Below are 26,663 nucleotides of genomic sequence, written 5' to 3'. Positions count from 1 at the left end.
TGCAATAACATCATAGCCCATGGTTTATTCCTCGGGGAATTCAGTGCCACTGTGTGCATGCATAATTATTGAGCCGTGCATATTTTTAATTTTGCGTTTAGAAAAAAAGGCCTGCGGAAAAGTTGCTGCAGTTCTGCCTTTTGCCCAACAGAGAGTGCTCTGGCGATAGAACACAGTAGCCACTCCCAGCCAGATAGGAAAGAGAAAGAGCCTGCCTTCTTCGCAGCGTCTGCGGAGGGGCTATAGGGAGACAGACAACGTGGGTTCCTGGGGGTGGGGGAGGGTCGGGGGTCACACAGGAGTTCATAAGGGCTAGTGGGGGAGGACAGACCGGGGCAGGGGCAGACTGGGGCAGGAGTTAAATGAGAGTGGAGGCACAGGGCCACAGGGCGGGAGGAAGGTGCAGGGCCACATAGTGATTAGCGAGGGGGTGCAGAGCTACACAGAGACCGGGGATGCATGGATGGGGGCACAGAGACATGGAGTCAGGGGGAGTGGCTGGATGGAGGCACAGACACATGGGGAGAGGGTGCTGGTGCACATGGGGAAGTGGGTGTCTGACTGGGGGTGGAAGGACATGTGCCTGACTGAATGGGAGAGGCTAGGGGTCAGCCAGGGTCTGCACAGGGGATGCTCCCTAATAGTCCCTCCCCCACCCGCCAAAAAACAAAACAAAACAAAAAAAACACCCCAAAACCCACACACACGTGTTCCATACTTTTCCCACCCATATCCAGAACCCTTCAAGTTCACACCCAGGCTCCTTCCCACAATTATTTCCCTCTCTCTCAGCTCCTCCGTTACCCCTCACTTCCCCCAGCCTTTGCACTACTTCTCGGTGGGCATGGGAAATATGGTTTTGTATTATAGATGAAATGAATTATTACTCAGAGTTCTGTATTAATATGCCTAGTAAGGAATCCATTTGTCAAAAAAAAAAACACCTTTCTGAATCATTTTTGTTGTCTGTATTGTTACAGACATACTTGCTGACAGGTATTTTGAAATAAATGACCAAAAATAATTAAAACTGGTGTGATTATATGGTGTTATTTTGACAAAAATATGCAGAATTTTAAAATATTGTGCGCTTAATTTTTTTGGTACAGAATTCATCCAGGAGTAATGCTTTCACCTTTTTACTAATCTAATATTAGAAAAGGAGAAAAGATACACAGTAGAAGATAGATTATTAACTGATGGGGACTCACTCTTACGAATCCCTTCACTAAGATACAATGGGACAAGTAACTAAAATCTGACACATGCTGCTAACCTATCGGCAAGACTACATACATGGTGCATTAGTTCCAATCTGGCTCAAAGGGGGGGTGTGTATACTGGTAGCACAACAATTTTAATTAGTGGGAAATAAGACATTTGGTTCAGCCTCAGCTGTGTCAAAGAAAAATGTGAACAAACAGAAGATACAAATTTTGTGGAAAAACTAGGTTACAATCTTATTCTGTTAATTTGAAGAAGCTCAGCTACAACAGCTTTTTGTGAGGTATAAAACTGAAATTAGAGGAAACGATTAAATCCATAGAAAAGGCAATGGATTCGAGACCAGAATCTGTTACAAACTTTCCATTTTCAGTTATCTTGAACCGACATTTCAAAAAATAACCTGTTTCTCTCCCAATAACGCAAATCTTATGTATTAATTGCAGTAAGATGTAAATGATCCTAAAATGAAACAATCCTGACCAGGCAGTGCAAAGAGCAAACACCAGCTGTGGTTTGCAATCCATGAAATGCTGTAAATATTTACTTCAGATAACTAAAATACATTTTAGTTTTCCTATTAATCACAAATTCAAGAAAAAGAACATGACTTGCCCCACAGAATCTCTCTCAAACAAACCAGACACAAGTTCTAAATACATTATGAACAGCAACTTAGTAAAGTCTAACCAGCAGGGGCAAAAGCAGAAAGCAGCCCCAGGAAGTATTTCAACATTTGGGGCAAAGATAAAGTTCAGCTAGGAGCACACCTCCATTCAATGATCCCTCCGAGCCCAGAGCTGGGCAGGGGTGACCCTGCCCCCTGTCATCCAGGTCACAGATGCATCGCCACCCCCCACCGTCCAACTCTTCCTCCCAGCACCATAGGCCTTTGACTAAGAAAGTCCCAGCAGGCCCCACAGGCCAGAGAAATTGAAGCTGGCAGGAACCAGTGTAAGAAGCCGCCTCAGCAATGGCCACAGGACACTGATGATGTCATTTCAATATTTTTCACTCCTAACATTCCCTCCCTTCTGCTGATTGACTGTTTGTGCCAACTGCCTTCCGCTCATTCCCTAAGAAACTCTTTCAGCCTCACTCCTCCCATCCTCCTCCTCCCCTGGCTCCCTCTCCCTTCCTTGTCTTTCCATTTAGCTAATCACTCGCTAACTAAATCCCTCCCAAAAATTTAAAATAAAAAAAATTGTGGAAGTAACTTTTTTTGCAAACGCTCGCTGTGTTCATTATGCTTGTTCACATTTATATCCCTTTTCCCTATTCTTGGTCTGTCTTGTCTATTTAGACTAGAAGTTCTTCATAGCAGAGACTATCTAATTACTCTCTTTGTACTGCACCAAGCACAATGGAGCCCCTTTCACAGATCCCTTGGCACTACTGTAATGTAAACAGATCATAAAGTTGGCAGATTTCCAGAGAGCCAAAGTGGTTCCAGGGACAATTTGCCAATACTAACAAAATATGAACCACCCATTCTTGGTTAGTAGGTGCGTTTCCCCCAAAACAAGGCTGAGTTAAAGTAGTTTTGTGGCTCAAGTAGAACAGTTCATGCTGTTTTATAAATAGTAAAGTTCTGCAGAAACAACATTTAAATACTATGAAAAATCTTGCATATGTATATAAAATTCAAAAGACATTGCCTTCATAGCTGAAGCTACCAAAATAAAAATTCTTCTCATCTCCACAAAACAGGATGAAGAATGAGATCTTGTCAAAACACTCATCGCTATCTGTTGTAGAAAACACAGAATAAAGTGTACATAATCCAGGCGACATCAAAAACGAACAAAAATGACCTACCTGCCCCAAATAAAATAATTCAATTAACTATAGGATGGCAAAAACTGCAATAACTGTTCAGCAATGTTTTCCTTTGCACTTCTATTCCATAGGTATTTTTCCCCTTTCATTACAAGATTGTACTTGTATTAAGATGCGTCAATTTATTGCATTACTTGTTATTCACATGCAATAAAGTACTTGTTTAAAATAAGCATAGAATGCAACCAAAAAAAAAAGTTTTTCTGATATTTTTTTCTTGGAAAAAATCCCCCTTTCTTCATAAATAGCTAACTTTCCATTGTATCCCTCAATGAAGTAAGATCGTCAGAGTGTGACTGGGGGCGCGGGAGAGAGCATTTTTTCCTTCAACTGAAAGCAGCTCACTGGCAAAGCATTCCAGTATCTTAAAAGTTTTATACACACAACATATTCTGCTCACAGAACCCCAAATAACCCCTCATAATACACAGACCGACCAATAACACTTCTAGAAAAAACACAGGAACAATTTTATAACTTTCTTATTTGTCTTTACATCTCAGGGTACCATCTGCCTCAAATGTATTCTCTCTTACATTTATAGTTTCACTCAGTGTGAATTTTTGGAGAGAGACTTACAGACTTGTGAGGTTAAAGCACTAGTTTTGTTAAAACTAAGCTAATCTACATTTAAAAGTTTTATCAGGTATAGCTACTCCGATTAGGGATACCATTTTTACTGAAATAGGTATACTGGTAAAAGCCCTCAAATGGATGCAGTTATACCAGCACAATGGTGACGTATGCAGGTATAGTTATTCCTCTGCCTTTACAGGGATAAGCTATTTTGACATAAGCACATTTATAAGTGGGTCTGAGAGCACGATACAAATGATACTATTAATATTAAATGTATCACTGACAGACACATCAGGTGTGGGGATGGACCAAATGGAGCCAGATTTACTGGATTGGCTGAGTGGGGCTCTGCACAAACCTGGAGTTGAAGGCAAAGGTGGCGTTACACTACCTTTATTACTCCTTGATTCTAAGACTAGTAAGCACCAGGTTCTGGCACAAGATAAAGCAGCCTCAGGGATTCTTGGCCATGCTTGCTTTCCCCCTACTATTCCCCATACACTGGAGCATTTATTATGTTGTCCCTACATTCCTAATAAATCCTTAGATACCCAGTTAAACCCGATTTAATGGGACAATGCATCTGGTCCTGGATATTTATCTCAACCTTAATTGAAGGTATTTATGTAGAGTTCTCTTTCCCTTACCACACCTTTTGGCATCCTCTTTACTGCCAATTCTTCTGCTCGATTTAACCAAACGTATTAGGTTCAGCCTGAAGAGCGATTTCATCCCAATTTCTTACTACCAGCCTTAGCATGTTCATTCCTTACTTCCTCTCCTTGTTTCTGCAGTCCCTCTCTCATCCTACATTTTCCTTGCCTACATTTTACACACTTCCTCTAAGTGTTAAGGGTTTTAATCATTGCAGCTAATTGCAGTACAGCATTTGCACCTGCACTTCCTTTGATAATGCTGCATGATGGTACATCATGGCTTGAGGAGTCATCATCCAACTGATATTTCTCAGCTGATTTATGGTCACAGTGCATGTATTATGACACTAACTGGTCCATCTGCTGCTCTGGCTGACAGTGGCCTGGTCACATCAGTTTGGCAAGACACACATTCTCCCTGTGGATTGGCCATTTTGTCTGACTCTGCCTGAGGATGCCGTTCTGTTGGGGAAGTGATGGTGTCTCACAGCACAAAATCATCTTGCATTTTCATTGTGGATTGGAAGCTCCATTACCAGGGCTGGGAAACCTGTTAGGGCTTTTATTGTCTCAGCCACATTACTTTTAAGGCATTCCAGAACGTAGTTGGTATTTGTCTACAGCATTCGGGAACTAAGGGTAGTGATAGATCTACACAGATGAATGCTTGTTTTTGTGGAGGCTATGACATTTTCTTTGAGCTTGAGCCTGTCCCAAGATACAATAGCATCTTCAGCTTCTCCACCAACTTAAAATTATTTTTCTTGATTAGTTTATAGAGTTAAGTGAAGTTAGTGACAATTTTTTCCATGAAAATCAATGCAAAATATTTTGCCACTTCATTTTGTAAGATTTGGCTCCTTTGAAATTTCAGGAGGAGAAGCATATGGGGAACTGCAAATCTTTTTTAGTTATACAGTACTTCCCTTATCTCCTCCAATCCAAATATTTATAGGTTTCAGTTTCAAAATTTTCCAGACGGAGGGAAGGAGGGACAGGGGGACTGCGCACAGAAAAATCTGATGAATTTGTTTTACGGAAGCCAAGAATTTGTAGGGGGGAAAATGCTGCTGCTGTTTTAGGGATTTTTTTGGAAAGTGGAATGCAGGCAATTTTAATTAAAATAAAATAAAATAAAATAAAACAAAACCTCCATGACTATTTCACTGAATTCTTATAATTCCATTATCTCCAACCCATTGGTTCAATATCTGAGCAGGACTGAAGATTTGCAATCCCTCTTCTATAATTTAATTGCCTTGTTCATAGATTTTAAGGCCAGCGGGGACTATTAGATCGTCTAATCTGACTTACACTGTAACATGGGTCACAGATTTCTGCCCAGTTATTCCTGTATTGAGCCCAATAATGCAATTATCTTAATATGGTGTGGATGACTGATTCCCCTCCCCCCGCCTTTTGGCTGAAACTCTGCACACAGTAAGTGTACTCGCTGAATGGGAGCAGTGAGCCACAAGGAATTCCTGAGGAAAATCAGCCACATGCAATATGAAGTTTCTTATTTCCTAAGTACACTGATTACTTTTCCACCGCAGTGCAAACAAATAGCCTTCATTAAAACGTTTCTAACCACGGTTAAGTAATTCTAAGAAAAATCTGCTGGAAGCTGTACAGTAGCACTCTCCCAATACCTGCCAGGTAAAGGCTATGTCTACACCACAGCCCTTACAGCGGCACAGCTGTACTGCTGCAGCTGCACCCCTAAGGTCTCCTATGTAGCCACTCTATGCCAGTGGGAGACGCTCTCCTGCCAACATAGCGCCATCCACACCGGCGCTTTTGTCAGTGAAACTTTTGGAGTTCAGGGGTGTGTTTTTTCACACTCCTGAGCTGCATAAGTTTTGCAGACAAAAGTGGTAGCGTAGACAGACGTAGTGAGGAAAGATTGACCTACCAAGTCACATGGGTCATCTGAGAGCACTGATGGAGCAGTGAGCATTGATGACATGTTTATAATAGTTTTCCTCATAATGCAATGCCCTTTTATCAAATTCCAAACAGGGCTGCTTTCTACTTCCATACAAAACATGTAGGTTTAACAAACATCTTATTTACAAAATTGACTCAGAAACAAACAACTAATGCCTTATTAGGGCTTGTCTACCCTAGCGAACTAACAGCAGCACAGCTGTACCAATTTCAGAGTAGCAGCCGTGTTAGTCTGTATTCGCAAAAAGAAAAGGAGTTCTTGTGGCACCTTAGAGACCAACCAATTTATCTGAGCATAAGCTTTCGTGAGCATCCGATGAAGTGAGCTGTAGCTCACGAAAGCTTATGCTCAAATAAATTGGTTAGTCTCTAAGGTGCCACAAATACTCCTTTTCTTTTTTAGCTGTACCAATGCAGCTGTGCCACTGTAAGATCACTCGTGTAGCTGCTCTATGCCGATGGGAGAGAGCTCTCCCGTCAATGCAATAAAACTATCCCCACAAATGGCAGTACCTATATTGGCAGAGGACACTCTGCCGCCGACATAGCGCTGTCCACACCAGTGCTTTTGCCAGTGAAACTTATGTCCATCGGGGTGTATTTTTTCACACCCCTGCGTGACATAAGTTATGTGGTAGCATAGACAAGCCGACAATACAAATCAATACAGGCACTCCTGGTGAGGAGATGCAAGGAGACACAAACACACATATGTAATTTGGTAAAGGCAGTGGCTTTATTCCAATATAAGGTAGGTTGACATAATTGTGTAGCATAAACATGGCCTTAGCGTTCATCCGAGCGTGTAGGAAAGGAGAGCCAGGATCACATTTTGAAGTATTTCCCATAGTATACGGTGTGCCCCCTGAGGAGAGCACAAAGGATTCCTGAGTTGGAGGCTTGGGAAATGTATAAACTAAATTAAGATGTGTAGAACTTTAACTGTTCACGGCAGGGTTGCAGTGGTGGACACAAACTGTTCTCGAATGCTCAGGATTTCAGAAGTTTGGGAAATGCTTAATTAAGTCCTATGTGGCATCTTAAAGTATCCCATGACATCTAATGGTGTAGATAATGCACTGAGGGCCAGATTTTCAAACTTACTTAAGCACCCAAACAGATAGTCACCTATGGGACTTTTCAAAAGTGCCTGGTCACCTCACTCCTATTGATTAAAATAAATGCAAATTATGTTAGAAAAGTGAAAGGAATTGGTCCAACAAACCCTATGAAATGTTATTTAATGAGATGCATACAATATTCAACACAAAAATATTCACAGAAATAAAGAAGTTATTTGTGTTTTGTTTTAAAAGGTTGATCACATTGGCACATGGGAAATACCAACAATAGAAAGAGGCAGCTTGTGCATATACACAAATATTTAAGTACTTTCTGTTACAACACAGACATATTCAATTACCACCAGGAGTTTTTGGTTGCTGTTCCTTAAAACAACAAGAATCAGATTCGGTCAATTTTACTCATACTGAATAGTAACTTATTCCATATATAGTCCCATGGAAATCAGTAGAACCACTTACGGAGTTAGGGGATCAGAATCTGGCCCTGAACTTTTGAAAGGTGGAAAATGACAAAACCAGTCCTGTTTAATCAACATATTTAGTCACATACACAGGAACTGTCCACTCGGAAGCAAATTTCAGTGAGGTGGATCAGATTGAAATTTGGACTTAACAGTGGGTAAAATGTTGGGGGGGGGGGACTTAAAGTACAATCATCATCAGAATAGTAACAATATAAAAACCTTACTCAACAGATTTCACTCTCTTGTTCAGCCATATGGGAGAAATCTGATCCCACTAGAGTCCGAAGAAGTTTTTCCATTCACTTCAACCGAACTATGAAGTGTCCAATATCTGCTTGCTTGAACTGGAAAAATAAATTCTACTGTTTTTTATATCTGTTAGCCTTGCAGAGCCAAAGAGACTGAAAATGAGTGAGATGAATTCTCTTCTGTTTCACACATCAAGAGAATTTTAAATCAAGCTTAAATTGTAGGGTACAGTTCTGTCATCACTTCCACCTTTGATATGCACTGTAGACAATGGGACTAGTTTGAGTGTAAAGAAGGGCAGAATATGGCCTGCAGAACGTTTATTACTGATGGTATTGCATGGCTAGCAATTGGGGGAAAAGAAAACATCCTTCATCTTTTCACAGAAAGGCACTGAACATATTTTTTCAGTCAGTTTTTAGACTAAAGAACCACATTTTGAAACACAGATGACAATGAGGGCAGTTACAGATTTTTCCACTATACTGGAGTAATTCTGGTGCTCATTAAGGGATCAAAAGTGCTGTTTTAATCAAGATAAAGTGTGAGCAAGCTCTGCAGTCCTGTCAATTCATCCCAGTCTGGACCTGCAAATATCCTGTCATTACAGATTTTTCCTTCTCTTAATCAGCCTTCTAATCTATCCAAATTATGTCATGTCTCTGTGATAATGACAAATGTTCCTTATCTGTCTAAAGCCTTTCTTTAGCAATCATCACTGTAGCTTCTAAATGATCTGGACTAGGTTAAAGTAATCAGAACTCATTTTCACTTGCGACTTTCAGAAATAATTTTACTTCATGCCCCCAAAGTTAAGTTTAGTGTAATATCCCACATCACTACTACCTCCCAATAAGGTTTACTCCCTCAGTACAAGCCATCAGAATTTCAAGTGATCTTATAAGACAACATATATTGTATAAAGGTGTATGTATTAAGAATCAATGTAAGGACTTTACTGTGAAGAATAAGTCCTCTGAGAAGTAAGACTGTTTTCTTTTACGGATCTTTATTTGAACCTAACTTATGGTACTCATTGGATTTTATTTACCTTCATATCAGTTTTAAATATTCCAGTCATATTTCAATCAACTATCACTAAGTCCAGCCTGCCTGGGTGGCAAGATAGACCACCCAAAACACATTCCCAGAAGTCCTTTTGAACAATAAATAATAATAATGTATCACCACCACCAAGTCTTATGTAGCACTTTTCACCAATACATCTCAGGGTGCTCATCGCTCAACTTTTCCTACAGTTCTTTACATCTGATGTACGGCAATACAGCTGATGCAGATTAAAGATTCTTCTGACATGCAAGAAACCTAGGTCTGTATTTGCTCTTACCAGTGGCTTAGAATTCTTTCGCTGGTATAGTTTATACCAGTTCCCCAAACAAAATAGGCTATACCAGCAAACAGACTATTTTTGCTGGTATAACTGCATCTACACTAAGGCTTTTGCTGGCATAGTTGTCAGATAGGATGTGATTGTTTCCACACTCCTAACCAACATAGCTAACTGACAAAATGACTAGGTGGACATCAGGCTTTTGTGACACTGAGTCCTGGAACTTGTGATGCATGAATTGATATAATGCATTTTATTTATAGTTATCTATTCCCAAATACCGCTGGGTTGCTACCAAAGTAGGACTAAAAACATAACTAAGTAAAAATACATATATTATACTCAGCTACCCAATCGATAGAATAAGTAAAACATTTGCTCGAAGCAAGACTTCTTTCCCCTTATTTAATCTCTCTTTACTCAAATTTACTCTGATGTTCCATCAATCATTTCATAAGCATTTTAAAATCAGATATTAATACAGAACATGTTTGCTTGAAGGAAGGAATGCTGTGCTTCTAAGGCTTATTTGCATTCTCATATTTAGCCTCTAAACACCAGAAAAGGAATCTGACTCCAGATATGATAGGAGAAATGATGGAAATTAGATAACTGAGCAGGCTTTTGATTGATACGCAAGTTAAAGCTGAGGGGAAAATTTCACTCTTAATGAGCACAATGTTCAACAAACATATTCTAAGTAGCAGTCATGTACATTTTAAGTCGCTTCTTGACTTTTGAAAACACATCATCATTTGGCCTTAATGACCGCACTAGACAGCTCATTCTTCTCTTTAATGGCAGATTCTTTCATCAAGTGTTAGTACATTAGGAACTGAAAGGAAGTTTGTCCAGTAGACCAGGCAAAACATAGGTACTGTAATTTCACAGTCCCATTAAGACGACGCACAAGAATGAAAAATAGTTTCAACCTTTGTGCTAACACTTACAGTAAATTATACTAGTGCTTCAAAACTGTTCTATAACATGACAGACAGGTGGAGTGAACATCAGCTGATTTTTACTTTTAAAATATAAATCCTAACTGAAGAGCAAAACCTTCAGTTTTTGATTAATAAATTCTGTAATAGCTCCAATAGGGAAAAATGTAAGCACTCCTGTTCACCTAATTGGCTTTGGATAAGGACGTTTGTTCATCTGCGCATGGAAACAGGAGGGACTTGCCAGTGCACTGGGCAGGGTGCAAAAACCTGCATCAGTTCTGGACTTGAATGTTTGGATCTGGGCTGATTGTTCATGGTTAGAAAAAAATTCAAAATCCTTGCTTATGTCCCCAACTGGTTTCCTGTACTGCTCCCTCTCCATTTTTGCTCCCTTAGCCACCACTCCTCAGTACATCTTCTAGCTCCTTCTTCCAAATTTCTACGTGCCACCTTCCATGCAGTACCTACCGCTTGGAACACTCTTCCCAAACCTGTTCACTAAGCCACTTCCCTTGCACTTCATTAAAATCCCTACTATATACTCACTTTCTCAGCAAAGCTTCCAAGAAAGATAGAAAACCATATAAATAAACAAAAAACAAACAAACAAGCCAACCAACCCAGAAGCATCAGGGTTAGTACTTGCATCGGATCCCAATCTTGCACAGGCAGACCCTTGTGCCTACTGAGACCTGTTCTGCACAGGAAGACCCCTGTGCCTGTGGAGAGCCCATCATATGATTGGTGCTTTGAAAGTGGGGCACAATTTACCATAGAGGCTGAAACCCACTTCGTAATCCTAGCTGGTTCAGGTTAACATATGTTATGATTGTTTTCCTTTGAATCCTGGCCCTTGTTCCTTTCTAGTGTTTATGTCATGTCATTTTTTTTTTTTTTTGCTTTTTATTTTAATTAGCTGTAAACTTTGCTGGATAGGTACTGTCCTTTGGATCTGTGTCCTCTAGGATTAAAGACCAATTCTAACCAGTGCTCTGTAAGGGCTACAATGGTACTATTAATAACAATATCAACAATAATGTTAATTGGTTTACACAAAGCTTTCTGAATGGATTTTTCTTAATGTCTAGGACTAGGTAGGCATGAACTATAACTTTCACAGTAATAACCAGAGGGAACATGATATGGTTTTAGCTCATTTTTTTTATCCAATAAAGATAAAAACATTAGAGGTAGGCAACTCAGATTTATTGAGCAAATTGGCAGAAAGATTAATGTATCATGTCATCCCATTGGTTCAAAACCACAGGAAGAAAAAAACAAACATCTTTGTGCCTTAAGGTTTGAATTCTATTTTCATAAATTAAACAAGAACTCAACTCATACTAGGGATGAATATGACCTAGTATATTTTGGTTGCCAAGAGGCAAGGGCCATATCCACAACAGTTCCTAGATGGAGACAGTTCCACCAGCTACATTTCTGTTGGAATTAATGGTGAGGAATGATGCTCCAAGGGGCAGATTGAGCCGCAACCTGATATCCCTGGCACTATGCTAGATGACTTCCTTCTTACTCTGAGAATCATCCTGTTCTTGAAGTAATATAATAAATACCCTAGACTACCTTGTGAAGACCATTTTAGTTTAACAGAGAAAAATGAAAAGGAGTACTTGTGACACCTTAGAGACTAACAAATTTATTTGAGCATAAGCTTTCGTGAGCTACAGCTCACTTCATCGGATGCTCAGATAAATTTGTTAGTCTCTAAGGTACCACAAGTACTCCTTTTCATTTTGTGGATACAGACTAACACAGCTGCTACTCTGAAAGAAAAATGAGTTCTCCTTCTGCTCCTTCAATTGCACCAGCTTTTCCTTTCCCAATATGATGGAAGCCTGCTAACCTGAGTATCCTATCCAACACACCAGACAATAAATCTGTTACTGAAGCTGGGCTTCTTTCCTCCATTCTCACCAAAATGTCTGGTGGAGAAATGATTATTTTCCTTCTGACAGCAGCAATTCACTGCTTAAAGATCTGAAAACTACTGGTTGGTTGGTCCGATATTTATTTGTGAGCTGGATCAAAGTATATCATGAGAAAGTTCAGGGTCACAAAGTCACGTGGTGATAATGGACTAAACCCAGCTCATGAAATATTTTGTATGTTGCATGATTCCGCAAGCAAGCTAGGAGAGCTCCTTCAGAGATCAACAATCTCATCCATAAATTGTAGAGCAAAACTGAAGGTCAACATCTTGCATTGTTACTAGAAAAATTCTTAAATGTGTTAAATACATTTGGAAAACATTGAATAATTAATAAATAAAAGCACTAAAAAAACCAGAAAGATGTGTATTTGCTCTGTATTCTCAGCTAAACAGAAACCACTAAGCAACATCCCAGCTGAATGCTTCCCCCTCCCCCGCCAGCTATGCAGAACAGCACAACTAAAATATTCAGCAGTTAATACCCCAGAGGAACCAAATGCAAAATGATAAATTGGTGAAATTATCTCACAATTTAGCATTACCCACTGGTTGATTTTTTTTGGTCTCTTTATAATGCAAATTATTACATGATTAAAAATTAGCAAGAAAGATTTGTTCTTTAATCAGATTTCCTGAGAATGATTGTAGATTGTGTTATTATCTTATTACATATCTAGGTACAATGGAGTTTAAACAAAAATAAAAACACATCAAGTCCAACTATTCAAGCATCTAAAAAGGAAGGGAAAGGCTGTATATCCAGTAATATATTTTGGAGGGGGGGAGTGAACAGAGGAAAAATGAAAGGTGCATGCTAATTTTCTCTTGGGACACTAGTTAGGCTTAAGTGCATAACCTTGTAATTTCCTGTTTATCAACAACTTCATTATCCCAAATTGCATATTTACTCCCACCCAGCATGAGTGCACATCAGCGCCTCAATCTTCTACTCCCTTTTTAGAGAATGACTCCTATAGCGATTGATGAAGCATATTTATTGACAGTTTTCTTTTCCTTTTACCTTATGGGATGCCCAATTTAAACTTCAGATAGGGAGCGGAATTTTTATTAAAGCCCATCTTTCACTAAAGAGAACGGAGTGGTTTTCTTGTCCAAATATTGCTGGTCCTTGGGCAAAGCCTCTCTGAAGCTGGTAGGTGAAACAACCATCCTTCATTCAGGACCAAGGTAAAAAGCAACCGAGCTCCTTTATGGAATAGATAGCTGAAACAATAGGAGCCTCTGATGAAAACGCAAGCCACACGCTAGCAGTACCAGGTTTATTATATGGTGCCGGACCCACACTTAGAAGGGGTTCTGGTGTCTGGACTGTGGCCACGCCCCCCCCTCCGCCCCCAGGACCTGCCCCCACTCAACCTCTTCCTCCCAAGTCCCCACCTGCTGCTTGCTCCTCTCTGAGGCAGGTCCAGGCACTGGGGGCCCAAAAAAGATTAATCCAGCCCTGCATGCAAGGCTGGAGTAGGAGTTGTGTTTCTGGAGGGGGAAGGGTGGGGATTGATTGGATTCAAGTGAGAGAAAGGAGGCAGCAGAACATCAGAGACAGAGAAAGAGAGAGAGAGAAGGGTTTGCAGCATGACCCTGAAGGGAGAAAAAAAAACAGATAGAGAGCACTTTTGGGTCAAGTGCTAGCTGGTAACGGTCAGCAAATCAAACAGCAGAAGACAGTTTCTTTCTATTGCGTTCAGGAAAACAGGACTTTGTAAACAAACAAAATTGCATGAAACAAATACCAGAATCCATCATCCTTTTCTCCTTGAAAACCTACACAACCATGATTTTTGAATAGCCATTTGTGTCAAGAGGTAACAAAAATTCCTTCCTTCATGCCCCCTCCCCAATCTGTCATCATCATCATCTCCTTTCTCACACTCACCTCTTCTCCTTGCCTGCTCCCCAACCTAATCCAGGCAAACTATGAAACAGACAAGTACTTAAATGATTGCTGCTTTAGAAACACAGGGTGGAAAATAATGCAACTTACTCATTTTAAAATCTTACACTTGAGGAATTTAGTTTGATGTGAATGCATATGATGGTTTCTACAGTAATATCACAAAACTGAAGAACAGCAAGGAAATTACAGTAAAATCCTATGTAAATGTTATACATTGGGCTGTCATTCCTTGGAAACATTGCAAGGTCTTTCTCAGGAAAGCAAGAATGCTTGAGACAGTACCAGAACACCTCCCAAAGGGTCCAACAGTCATGATCCTTCACAGTGGGATAAAGATCAGCTTCTACATTTGAAAAATGTTTGGGCAAAATGATAGGGCAAAAGAAATCTCTTTGCCCTCCTGCACTTGCTTCCTCATGTAATATCAGTAAGGTTTTTTTTCTCCCCCTTGTATTGTACAGAAATGGCAATGAAATAGCAAGCGAGATACAGCTATGCATTTTGGAATGACCGCTCATGGTGAACTTCTCTGTGAAATATCACATCATTCCAATCAATATTTCAACAAAACTCATTTATTGCTGTGGACCCCATTTCAGGATGGACAAATGGTTTTCTATTTTTTTTTTCAGAATAGTCTCCTAGCCCTCCAAATAAACATCAAGTTAGCACGTCCAATATAGTTTACAATTTTTCATCTCTTGAAGTCTCATGTATCTATTATTCTTATTCTAAGACCCCATTATTTTAACAATAGCAACAGTTGATTCATTAAGTGTTCTTGTGCACATTCAGAATTGAGGATGAAACAGTGAGTTATAAATTTACCCTGAAGTTCATCTACATCAGATGGATGCAGCTAAAATGTGTCATGCCGATGCCTTCAGCAACATACTCCAACTGATAAGTCAAACAAATTAAACTGCTGATCTTTGAGAAGCACAACAGGCATTCTGGCATATGTGTATCTTTTTTAGCAGCTTGAGCTCCTTTTTTGCATGCATAAATAAATGTAATACAATAGTATTTAGCCAGATGATGATATTAGACGACCAGATCTTGGAGGTCAAACTCCCACCGATTTGTAGGAGAATCTGGCCTGTGTTAAGTATCCAGGATCATAATTAAAAATATTTTAAAAATAAAGGGTAATTTACATTATTTCCCCACACCTTTCATCCTGGAGGATACCTGACCACTAAATTGTAGCTAGCTCTGGGGTGACAAGGGGCAATCAACCAGCATACTGCATAACAATGAGGGGAGGAGAAATTTTGGGGCAATACATCACCGGAAGCATTTACTCTTATGAAAAGTACCCAAGAGCCCCAATGCCCACTTTCCCCAAAGGGATGTGTTGTATCGTATATACTGCCAACAGAAAAAGGAGTCAATGAAAAAATAGGCAAACTAGAATTCTTCTGCACCATAATGTATTGGTTAGAATGCCATCAATGGGGCAGGTATGTTCAGCTGTAATGTGGTGCATTATTAACATTATTAACCCCTTATTAACATAAATCAGAGATAGCGACCATTCATCTTTAGTTCATATTGCAGGTTCAGTGGGGGGAGTTGTTTTCTTCTTACAGTTTTTGGAATTGTAAAACCTGGATTCTTTCACTAATGGCCCCTAAGAGGCTTAGTTGACAATGATGTTCAGGCCAGATCTTCAGCTGCTGTAATTCAGCATTGCTCCATTGAAACCAATGCAACTGGTGTAAGTTGGCACAGCTCCAATGAAGCCAATGGTGATGCACCAATTTGCACTTACTGAAGATCTAGCCTGATGCCTGTATGTCTGACGCCCATGGAATTGTTTCACCATGCACAGTAAAAAAATAAAGAAGTCACTTTCCATCACTTATATAAGATGGAATTTAAATCTCTAAAAACAGACACATGGTTTTTCACATTCATCAGCCAAAACTGTGTAGTGCTTCTCTTGCTTCTTCAATCTGAATCATCTTCAAACGATGACCTCTAAATTGTCAGGTTTTAAAATTTCTTCACTTACCCACTGCCTCCCAAATATTATCGTTCTTATAGGTCTGAACATACATCTGTAGTTGAATCTTTTTATGTTTATTAGATTTAAAAATAAATATTAGCTAATTCAAAATCTTAACTAAACAAAATAAAATGGGAGCCAAATGGAAGTATGTGGCACTCAGATCCTCCATCTTTCTATTCGGACAGCACTAATTTATGATTTCCACACTGAAATGGAAATTAAGTAGTTTTTTGAGTAAAGCCTGGTCATATTTGTCTGCATCTGCACAAAGATCAGTCAGTAAAATGTTGCATGTCTCACTAAGTCAGCAGTCTATCAGTGACACCTTAACAGAAGACAAGCATATGGGATGCACTATTATTAGAGGAGTTTCAGAGTGGTAGCTGTGTTAGTCTGTATCAGCAAAACAACGAGGAGTACTTGTGGCACCTTAGAGACTAACACATTTATTTGGGCATAAGCTTTCGTGAGCTAAAACCCACTTCATCAGATGCTTATGCCCAAATAAATGTGTTAGTCTCTAAGGTGCCACAAGTACTCCTTGTTGTTTTTGTTAAAGGAGCATTAGTCACATTGTAACATTTCTAGCGACGCGTAAGGACAGTTTTTATGGCATACACCATTTCCTAATTTCTGCAACATTACTTCTACATAAATATGTTGAACAGAATCTGAATCAGAGGAAGAAGACTCTTTCGACATCAATGACACAAAAATCATCTATCTATATTCATACCAAACATCACGAGATGACAACGCTTTGTGATAAGGACTTAAACTAATATGCAGAATCACCTGCAGAAGTGCTGGAGAATATTGAAGATTCTATCTTACTGGCAGCTTTTCATAAAGGAGCTGGAGTGCACTTGGAATTGGAGGCTAATCCCCATTATGTATCATAGGGTATTATTTTCACACACTACATCTGTCTTGCAGAATGGATTTGGAAAGTAATTACTGCTGAGATAAGCCTTTTCTGCTATACGTGCAATTAATTCTCCCTGTAAAAAGGGGGAAAGAAGCCTGACACATTAATAATGTTTAAGTACACCCAATCTATTTCTTTTCTGCTTCTAATGTTTCCTAAATATGAGGAAGAAAGAGGATTTGAAAGTACTTACAGATGTCTGTTCTTATGTAAATCATCCATGGGTCTGTAATATTCCATCATAAAATGGCCAACATGAAATAATATCATGAATCATAATAGAATGTAGAGCAAGTGGGGAATTACTATAGAGATGAATTTAGAATATAATTCTCCTGCATAAAGGCAGCTATATAGGAATTACTGTGTTACTGAAGTTTCAAGGACATGAAATTTTATTCAATTTGATTTTCGATATGTATTTTGAAGTAAATTAAAACTCCTCTTCCTCTTTCCACATACTTGTAAAAAGGTATTTACTCTAAGGCATTTTTTTTTAAGTTTCATCCCTCTCCCTTTAAAAATAACATTGGGATGCTGGGAGACAATATCTTCAACAGGTATAAATTGGGGTAGCTAAACTGAAGTCAATTTACACCTGACCTGCTGAGGATCTGGCCCAAATGCTTTTCATAAACAGGGTTCAGCTACCTCAAAAGACCCAAGTAAATCTCACACATTATAAGGCTTCGAAGTGTAATGGAGACCACTAAAAGGCACTCATCTCATGGATGCATCAAACCAGTATAGTAGGAAGGATTCATAGGCAAATTAGAAAATTACCCATAGTTGAAATAGAGCCACAGTAAATTATAATGAAAAAGAACTAAGCTTGTAATCATTAATTTTACATTCCAAGGACAACCCAGTTGTAGTTTAAAACATTTCATTTTGTATGGTATTTAGACAAGGAACTGGAAGTTAAGTGTGATCTGGAAAGGTAAAAAAGATATAACAGCCATCTTGGTTATCACTGGGAATGATCCCATACAATTTGAGTTAAAGGATTAAATCCCCTAGCTAGCAGCTGAAGCAGACTCTCATCCAGCCATGACAAGGGGCAATGACAACTGGAGAATGTCCCCAACAGCCAGACTAAGAGGGAAATTCATCACTTGGACCTAAATCTGCCCCCCACATCCCTAAAGGACCATCTCTGCAACACCATCCCCTTTCCTTGATTACAGTAGGACAACTCACATGAGTAAAGCTATACATACATACATGTTTATGGCATAAAGCTCTTTGTGACCACTTCTCAGCACTAGTGCAATTTTACCAACACAAGGAATGGTGTAAATGCTAGCCTAGACAATGTTCAGGCATTTTTTGCCATTGTGTCATGAAAACAGGTTCAGAAGTGCCCTGTTTACACCAGTTTTAGTGCTTACACTGTACTGAAAAAATAGGTATTAAAACAGAATGTAGATGCAGGGTCTGTGCAACATCAGTGGCTGCCGGTGAAAAGCCACAGGCAGGTGAAGAAAATGGCAGTATGGCTCCCCCCATTGAAGCCAGTGATGGAAAGCATCACAGACACAGCTTTCCTTGCAGAGCGTCTCATGTCTCTGCACTAGGGGGCTTCCCTCTGGCTTGAAAAATAGGCTCAGCCTCTAAGGTCCATGTACTCCTTAAGCTCTCCCACAAGAAGACGTGGTTTGGGGAAATTTTGCTGAGGTTGACCAAATTTTCATTCCCACAATGGATTTTTTATCTAGCTTATATTATTATTCACTTCATTTTTCCTTCTTCAGGTCCTGTGCTGTAGCAACCAGCTGTCTTATAATTTGATATAATGATCTAGTATGAACCAGGCTGTGAAGTCACAGATTCCTCAGAATCACTGTGGGGAATGGAGCCAACCCTTTGAAGGTGATCAGATGAGTAATTCCAGCTCCAGTCATTTAATGCTCCAGAATTATTTCAAGACAATATCTGGCATAAAAGTATGGTGTACACCAGATGTATGTTCCACTCAAGTATGTTCATGCTTGGCGCACCAGAGCTAGAGACCTTCCCCCTCTTGTAGCAGTACTTGTAGAGACAGCGTGTGAACCCCACACCTCCTTGTGGCCCCTCCTGAGGTAATACAAAGGTGGTGTCGCCCCAACCCTTCTCAGTTCCTTCACACCAGCAAGGATGGCCCAAAATTCCAATGCAGAGGGGTCAGAAAGTGGGTTGTAGACAACATGTCTGCACCCACATCTCAAAGAACAGTTACAAAAAACATAAGTAACCATTTTTTCCTTCTCCCAGTGATTGCAGATGCATAGTCCATCCGTGTGACTCAAAAGCCGTAACAGTCAGAGCTGAGTTCAGAGTCTGTTCAAGTAATGTCTGCAGAGTCACTGCCAAAGTATGCAACAGATCTGAAAGCAATGGTGACCATACATGGACAGCTAGAACCAACTACACCCTGGGTAGGTAAGTCACAGATAAGGGAATCAGAAGCTCCAGTTGGTACACAATGCAGCTGCCTGTCAGCTTCGCAACATCATGATCACAACATTCTGCACTGAAACCCCAAAGAATCCAGAGTTCTTTTCAGGATCTCTGTCCTGATCAAACCTTCTAAGGTTGGACCTAGCTACTTGAGGGATCACCTCTCTCCTCCAGGACTAGGACCTTCCACCAAAACCATGATAATGTTGATCAGGAGACAAAGACTCATGGGAACTGGACTGACACTACCACAAGAGATAAGAACAAATGACCGTGGGCCTTCTCCTTCTCTCCCGCCTGTATGAAAATGGGAAAAATCAGGCTCCTAGCTGAGAGCCTTTCATTCAGTGAGAATAATTTGAAAGTTGGGCATGTGAGAAACATGAAGAAGGCCTGCTCTAGATGTAGGAGATGGGGTTGGGGGATGAAGAGGAATGAGTCAAATAAGATACAGCTCACTATGCCTATCATAAGTATAAAGGGAAGGGTAAACACCTTTAAAATCCCTCCTGGCCAGAGGAAAAACCCTTTCACCTATAAAGGGTTAAGAAGCTAGGATAACCTCGTTGGCACCTGACCAAAATGACCAACGAAGAGACAAAATACTTTCAAAGCTGGACGGGGGGAGAAACAAAGGTTCTCTCCGTCTGTGTGATGCTTTTGCCGGGAACAGAAAAGAAATGGAGTCTTAGAATTTAGTAAGTAATCTAGCTAGATATGCATTAGATTCTGTTTTGTTTAAATGGCTGATAAAATAAGCTGTGCTGAATAGAATGTATATTCCTGTTTTTGGGTCTTTTTGTAACTTAAGGTTTTGCCTCGAAGGATTCTCTATGTTTTGAATCTGATTACCCTGTAAGGTATTTACCATCCTGATTTTACAGAGGTGATTCTTTTACTTTTTTTCTTCCGTTAAAATTCTTCTTTTAAGAACCTGATTGCTTTTTCCTTGTTCTTAAGATCCAAGGGTTTGGGTCTGTGTTCACCTAAGCAAATTAGTGAGGATTTTTATCAAGCCTTCCTCAGGAAAGGGGGTGTAGGGTTTGGGAGGATTCTGGGGGGAAAGACGTTTCCAAGTGGGCTCTTTCCAGGTTATATATTTGTTAGACGCTTGGTGGTGGCAGCAATGAAGTCCAAGGGCAAAAGGTAAAATAGCTTGTACCTTGGGGAAGTTTTAACCTAAGCTGGTAAAAATAAGCTTGGGGGTTTTTCATGCAGGTCCCCACATCTGTACTCTAGAGTTCAGAGTGGGGAAGGAATCTTGACAATGCCAACAGAGGATTATTTTAGAAAGACATTGTCAACCAGTTGATAATGTATGTTCTGAACTAAACGGATACTGTATTACTTCACCCGAATTGTAGAGAAGCTTAATTTCTCTGTATACCATTCTGTCATATAATTTAAGATAATAATTACCTAATACATCATTTCTTAATGTAGCTAAACCTGAAACAAATACTGAACATCTGCCAATACATTCACGTGATGATATGGTATTTTTAATCCTGGAAAAGTGCTACTTTTCCCATGCAATATACGATTTAGTTAATTCTTTCCATTATAATATTTGCTCTTAATTTGTGTAATTAACTTGTCTTCGTTACAGATATTTACAGACAGTTATTTTTTAGGATTCTTTCAAGTGCACCCCTCAGATGACAGGATTGGCTTCCTGCACCTCTCTCAAAGGTGAAACCATTCTAGGAGTGGATTTCTGGGTGGCAATCCTCCTGTTTATGTTAACGTGACAGGCCCATCTGTGTTTGGCACTTCTAAGCCCTTTGTCCCAAAACCCTGTGACAGCACCTGAATCGAATGGCTCAAAACCAGCTTCTTCATAACAAAGTACTTTTTCACCCAAAGTTACATAGCACACACAAGAAAGGCCTACACACATTTCTCCATACCTAAACTTTAATATTTCCTTGAAAGCTTTGGTGAGTTCCATTCAGCCCAGCTACCTCCATCTCTGGGCTGGAAGAGACAGCTTATTTGCAGCAGTTTCAGTCTCTGACTCATATCTAGCTGCCACTGATAACCCACTTAACCCCTCTTCTTTTTCAAGCATTTGGGGTCCTTTAATGGTTTAGTATCCCCTTTGAATCCCATGTCAGGCTCAGGAAGAGTAAACCTCCCTAGGCTGGCTGGACCCAGACAGAGGCATTACCCAGTTACTAGTTCCATTGTTCTCTTAAGGAGACTTATCTCTATTTTTGAGTCATTTCCCCTTTGCTTCCCCCCCAAACAGCCTCATGTGACACAACTATGCAGTTAGATAGGATTTCACACAGGTAAACAAAGTAGTATATGATAAAAAAAATAATATAAATAATTCCCTCTCTTTCTCCACAACCCCATACATACATACGTACACACACACACACTGCACAGTGAAAACTGTATCAAAAACTGCTTCCAACAGACAACCAATTAAATTTGAGACTTACAAATCAAGCCATGTCTGAAGAGTCTATGTACTGTGTCTCGCTATATAGCAGATTATGTATATGGAATTCAAGATTCTACAATGTAACATTGAACTAATAACCATAATAGTAGACTTTTAAGGAATAGTCATAAAGGGACTGAGTTAATAGTGAACTTCTAAACAGAACTCTGGGTTTCCCGACTTCTAAATATTTCTTTTCCCAGTCTTGTTAAACAGGACACTATCAACTTGAAAAAAATCACACTTTGATTTATTTTAAACTTTCTATATTTACAAATAATACCTAGGATAACTGAAAATTAAAGAAGTTAGGGGAAAAATCACTGTTTTTCTAGATGTGATATTTTAGGGGGTTTTTTTGGTTTTGGACACAGTGTTACTTGGTCAACATTCTGTTTGTAATCAGTCTCACTGTTCTCTCCTACAGTCAATCAGCTCTATCTTGCAAGAATTGACTTGCAGAATTAGGGCCTAAGGGCCCAATTCAGGAATACATCCCTACTCAGGAAGGGAACTTAAGCAGGTATTTAAGTGCCATTGAAGTCAAAGGAACTTAAGCACATGCATATATTCTTTCCTCAACTCAGCCCTTAATTTCTTTTTCTTTCTTTCTAAAACAACCCTTAAAAATATCAGAAAAACTCTTCATCCTTTAATTTTTTAAAGGGAATTAAAAAATTGAAGACATGCTGTTTAATGGGTGGCACCATCAAAACTAGTTTTTTTATATTTCGGCAGTACCATTTTAATCACAATAATATTAGGTTTTTTTTTTTTAATTGTTTACTCCTTCTACATACTCTGTATTATATATACAGCTTTGCCACTTGTGATCAACATGGCTATCCTAAAATTCAAGTCAACAAAACTTTGCCACATAATAAAATAATGAGAAGTTGTATCAACATAATTAGTGTATTCAGGTTTTGTTTTTTTCAAATTAAGGGCACATCTGTTTTAACAGAAGAGAGTATTTAGTTTTGTGCTGGATTGCTTCACTGCTTTGCAAGGCAGTACAAGGAAGAATAATTTACAACTCACCAGAAAGCAGGTACTGCCCTTCAAGATTTTTGGCATATGCTAACCAGTACACACAGTGCTCTGTTGTTCCCTCACCAGTGATTAATGCCTCTTTGATATTGTAAGACAACTGTCAACACATTCTTTTAAAACAAAGAACCACCAGCAGTGTGTCTGGGTAGTAGCCCTTTCAAAGTCTGGCAAGTACCCAGAAAAGTAGGGTCATAAAAGCTGCATTAATCAGGTTGAATGATTAATATAGCCTTAAGATGTCCATGCTGCAGCAGGTGTGAAACTATTTATTTAGTTTTTGTCTGAGTGACCGACCTTGTCAGGTAAAGTGAACTTCTCAGACAAAAGTGCACATCCTGCTTACCAGATCCTCGCGTAGTTGGGAAATGAGTTCATCTCTCTCCTTCAGCTGCAACTTCAGCACTGAACAGTCATCTTTCATTATATCCTATAAAAAACATCAAAAGAGATGTTATAACAGGCTAGGACTTTTACTTTGCTCTTGACAAGGAAAGGCAGATTCACACAGAGTGAGATAATTACATCCAAGTAATGAAACTCAATTCTCCTCTGTTAGAATAGGTTATTAAAAATATCACACAAATTGCAGTAAAGAACAAACTAATGCACCCAAAGTCATTCAATAGCTCCCTGAATAGAAGTCCATTTTGTTAGTGTCTGATTCTTTAAAGCTTTTTATTGAAGTTCCTCTCAGACGTCTCTTATTTTAGTTTAGGAACAAATGGCCATAAAATTCCTAATGTTTTCTATGAGCAGAACTATGAGAAATATCAGTTTAGATTGAGAACTCCCCAGTAATTCAGCTGACTGCAGATGGAGAAAGGAGGCACAACAGACATTCACAAAAAGGAAAGCAATTCTTCCACCCACATATGCATGTACTATGACAGCAAAAACAGCAATGATACTGACACTAGTTGGCTGGAGGAAAAGTGTAAACACCACGCTTCTTGCTTGATGGTGCATGTGTAATTAATATCTATATGAGAATTTGATGTTAATGCAAATGAAAGTGCAAATAGTACGGGCTACAGCCAAACTTGGATCTGTCAGGCCCTTTTCATATTTTCCCCATAAAATTTTGTCAGTTCATTTCAGTCTTGACCAGCAACGTTCCCAGGCCTCATTTGAAAAGGGACTGTCATTCATATGTGTTTTGTGATATAGCCATAAACCCATGAGGAACTCAAATGATATCACCAGACTCCTTTTGAAGATCTAGTTAACCCCAGAAAACCTATAGCTATAAAGGCAGACCTTATTATTGTAGAGCCAGGTTATACTGGCAAAAAGAGAGTTTTTACCAGTGCATCTACATCAGGGGCGGGCAAACTTTTTGGCCTAAGGGCTGCATCGGGTTTCAGAAATTGTATGGAGGGCCAGTTAGGGGAGGCTGTGCCACCCCAAACAGCTAGGCATGGCCTGGCCCCCACTCCCCATCTGGCCCTGCCCTCATCCCCCTGCTTCTCACCTCCTGACCGCCCCCGGACCCCCTGCCATCCAACCTCCCCTCTCCTTCCTGACTGGCTGCCCCCCCAGGGACTGCTGCCCCATCCAACCACCCCTTCTCCCTTACTGCCCCCAGAACCCCTGCCCCCATTCAACCCCCCTGTTCCCTGCCCTCTGACTGCCCTGACTCCTATCCACACTCCCACCCCCTGACCACCACCCTCAACTCCCCCGCTCCCTGCCCCCTTACCACGCTGCCTGGAGCACCGGTGGCTGGCGGCACAGCTGCACCAGGACAGGCAGCCGCGCAGCACAGAGCACCGGGTCAGGCCGGACTCTGCAGCTGCGCTGCCCCAGGAGCCCGCAGCTCCCCCGCCCAGAGCATGGCACTGGCGGCGCAGTGAGCTAAGGGGGAGGGGAAACAGCAGGGGAGTGGCCAGGGGCGAGCCTCCCGGGCCAGGAGCTCAGAGGCCAGGCAAGAGGGTCCCGCGGGCCGGATGTGGCCCGTAGTTTGCCCACCTCTGATCTACATCTACACTAGGACTCTAGCCCACATAATACAGTCATAAAAATATCACGTCATAACACAACATTACTATACCAGCAAAGGTTTTAAGTGTAGAACTGGCTTAAGTGACCTAACCAGGATTTGAAGAAGTTAGATCTTCAGAAGTACACTGAGCTTTTTACGGTATTTATGTGCTTGCAGTTCTAAACTAACACTCAAAACATAAAGTGACGTAAGTGATGAGTGTATTGTCTCATTGTTCAGAACTTTTTCCCCTTGGTAAAATGTTCAGTTATAATAAGCACTTTTCAAGGCAATTATACTGCTTAACTTTTGTTCTAAATGAATTAGAGGGAAAAATGGTAATGGGATGTAATGTAAAATATTCACAGCTACAGAAAAAGAGATCTATCTGTACACGATTCGAAATAAGAGCCCCACATCCTTTGTACTGTTAGTCTAGATGACAATGTAGTATTTTAGTGATGTTGACTGTATAATATGGAGGGCCCAAATTCAGGAAAAGGTCAGGATTTCTCCTTGCTGGACGAGAGGAAATTTTATGAAGGTGTCTATAATCATTTATTATTTTTATCTACTCTTCTGTCTATTCAGTAAATAGGTCATTCAAGAATCTTAGCTGAAAAAAATATATAAAATACTCAACTACCAAATATGTCCCAGCAACAAAATATAAATACCTTAAATATACACTGCATTATAAATCAATATTACATTTTTATTTATTTATTTTCCCTTTTGAAATCTACAGATGCTGAAGACTAGAAAGTTATGGAATATAAATGCTCTTACCATTTTTTTAAATCTAAAGCCCCCTTATTCGAAATGGGGCCATTTTTCTTGAAGACTAGCTACAAAACTGCATCACATTTGATGTTGAGGAGTCACTCCTCTCTTTCTATTTATACATGTCTAAATGCCTTGTCTCAAGAGGGCATCACATTACTCCTTGCAATCTGCTTCTTTTGTCCTTGTTAAATGAAAGAGTAAAAGGAGTAAGAAGTGAAGGGAGCGAAGCAAGAAAGGACAGCGTATTACTAAAGTTTGCGATTTTAAAATTTTACTGGCATAGTAAATATAACAAAGCACCACTGGTACGGGTCATAGATTGTGACACACCTTTCAGTAGCGGAGGGGCTGAACTGTGGCATTAAGCCATAGCTCTGTGCTGGAGGCTGAGCAGAAGCACAACATACTAATGAGAGCTCCATGAGACTTGGTGCCTCCAAAAGCCGCTAGATACACAGAACAGGTGAGGCTGCTTCATTAACCCAAGAGAAATTGCCATCTGAACCATGATACTACTCAGTCAGCTAACAAGCTCACTGCCTCTGGCTTCTCCTCACACCTTTCAGGGTCATTACTGCCATTATCAGTGCTAGGCAGAGACGTGCAAGTACAGCAATAGCACCCGACCCCTCCGGGGCAGCATCAAGTGGCAGCCACCTTGCTGCCTCTCCCTCAACGGAGTGCTCATACTGGAACTAACCGGAATCTGGCCTCATGTCACTACCTGCACTGTATTATACCATCCAATTCTCAAATCAACTGCATTATATTCCTTGCAGTTATTATGTATGTTTGTTATA

General features: G+C 40.0%; 1 protein-coding gene across 5 annotated transcripts in view; it reads right to left on the bottom strand.

Moving 5' to 3' along the window:
* The window catches only part of CCSER1 (coiled-coil serine rich protein 1), a 1,076,341-nt gene that overhangs the window by 439,688 nt on the left and 609,990 nt on the right, over positions 1–26,663 (bottom strand). For all 5 annotated transcript variants that reach the window (XM_074950590.1, XM_074950591.1, XM_074950592.1 and 2 more), the window contains exon 8: positions 23,440–23,523. In XM_074950590.1, coding sequence (XP_074806691.1) covers positions 23,440–23,523 — 84 coding nt within the window. The remainder of the gene's footprint in view (positions 1–23,439; positions 23,524–26,663) is intronic.

Source organism: Natator depressus, chromosome 4, assembly GCF_965152275.1.
Source record: "Natator depressus isolate rNatDep1 chromosome 4, rNatDep2.hap1, whole genome shotgun sequence".
Classification (NCBI taxonomy): domain Eukaryota; kingdom Metazoa; phylum Chordata; order Testudines; family Cheloniidae; genus Natator; species Natator depressus.
This window is presented reverse-complemented; position numbering and strand designations above follow the sequence as displayed.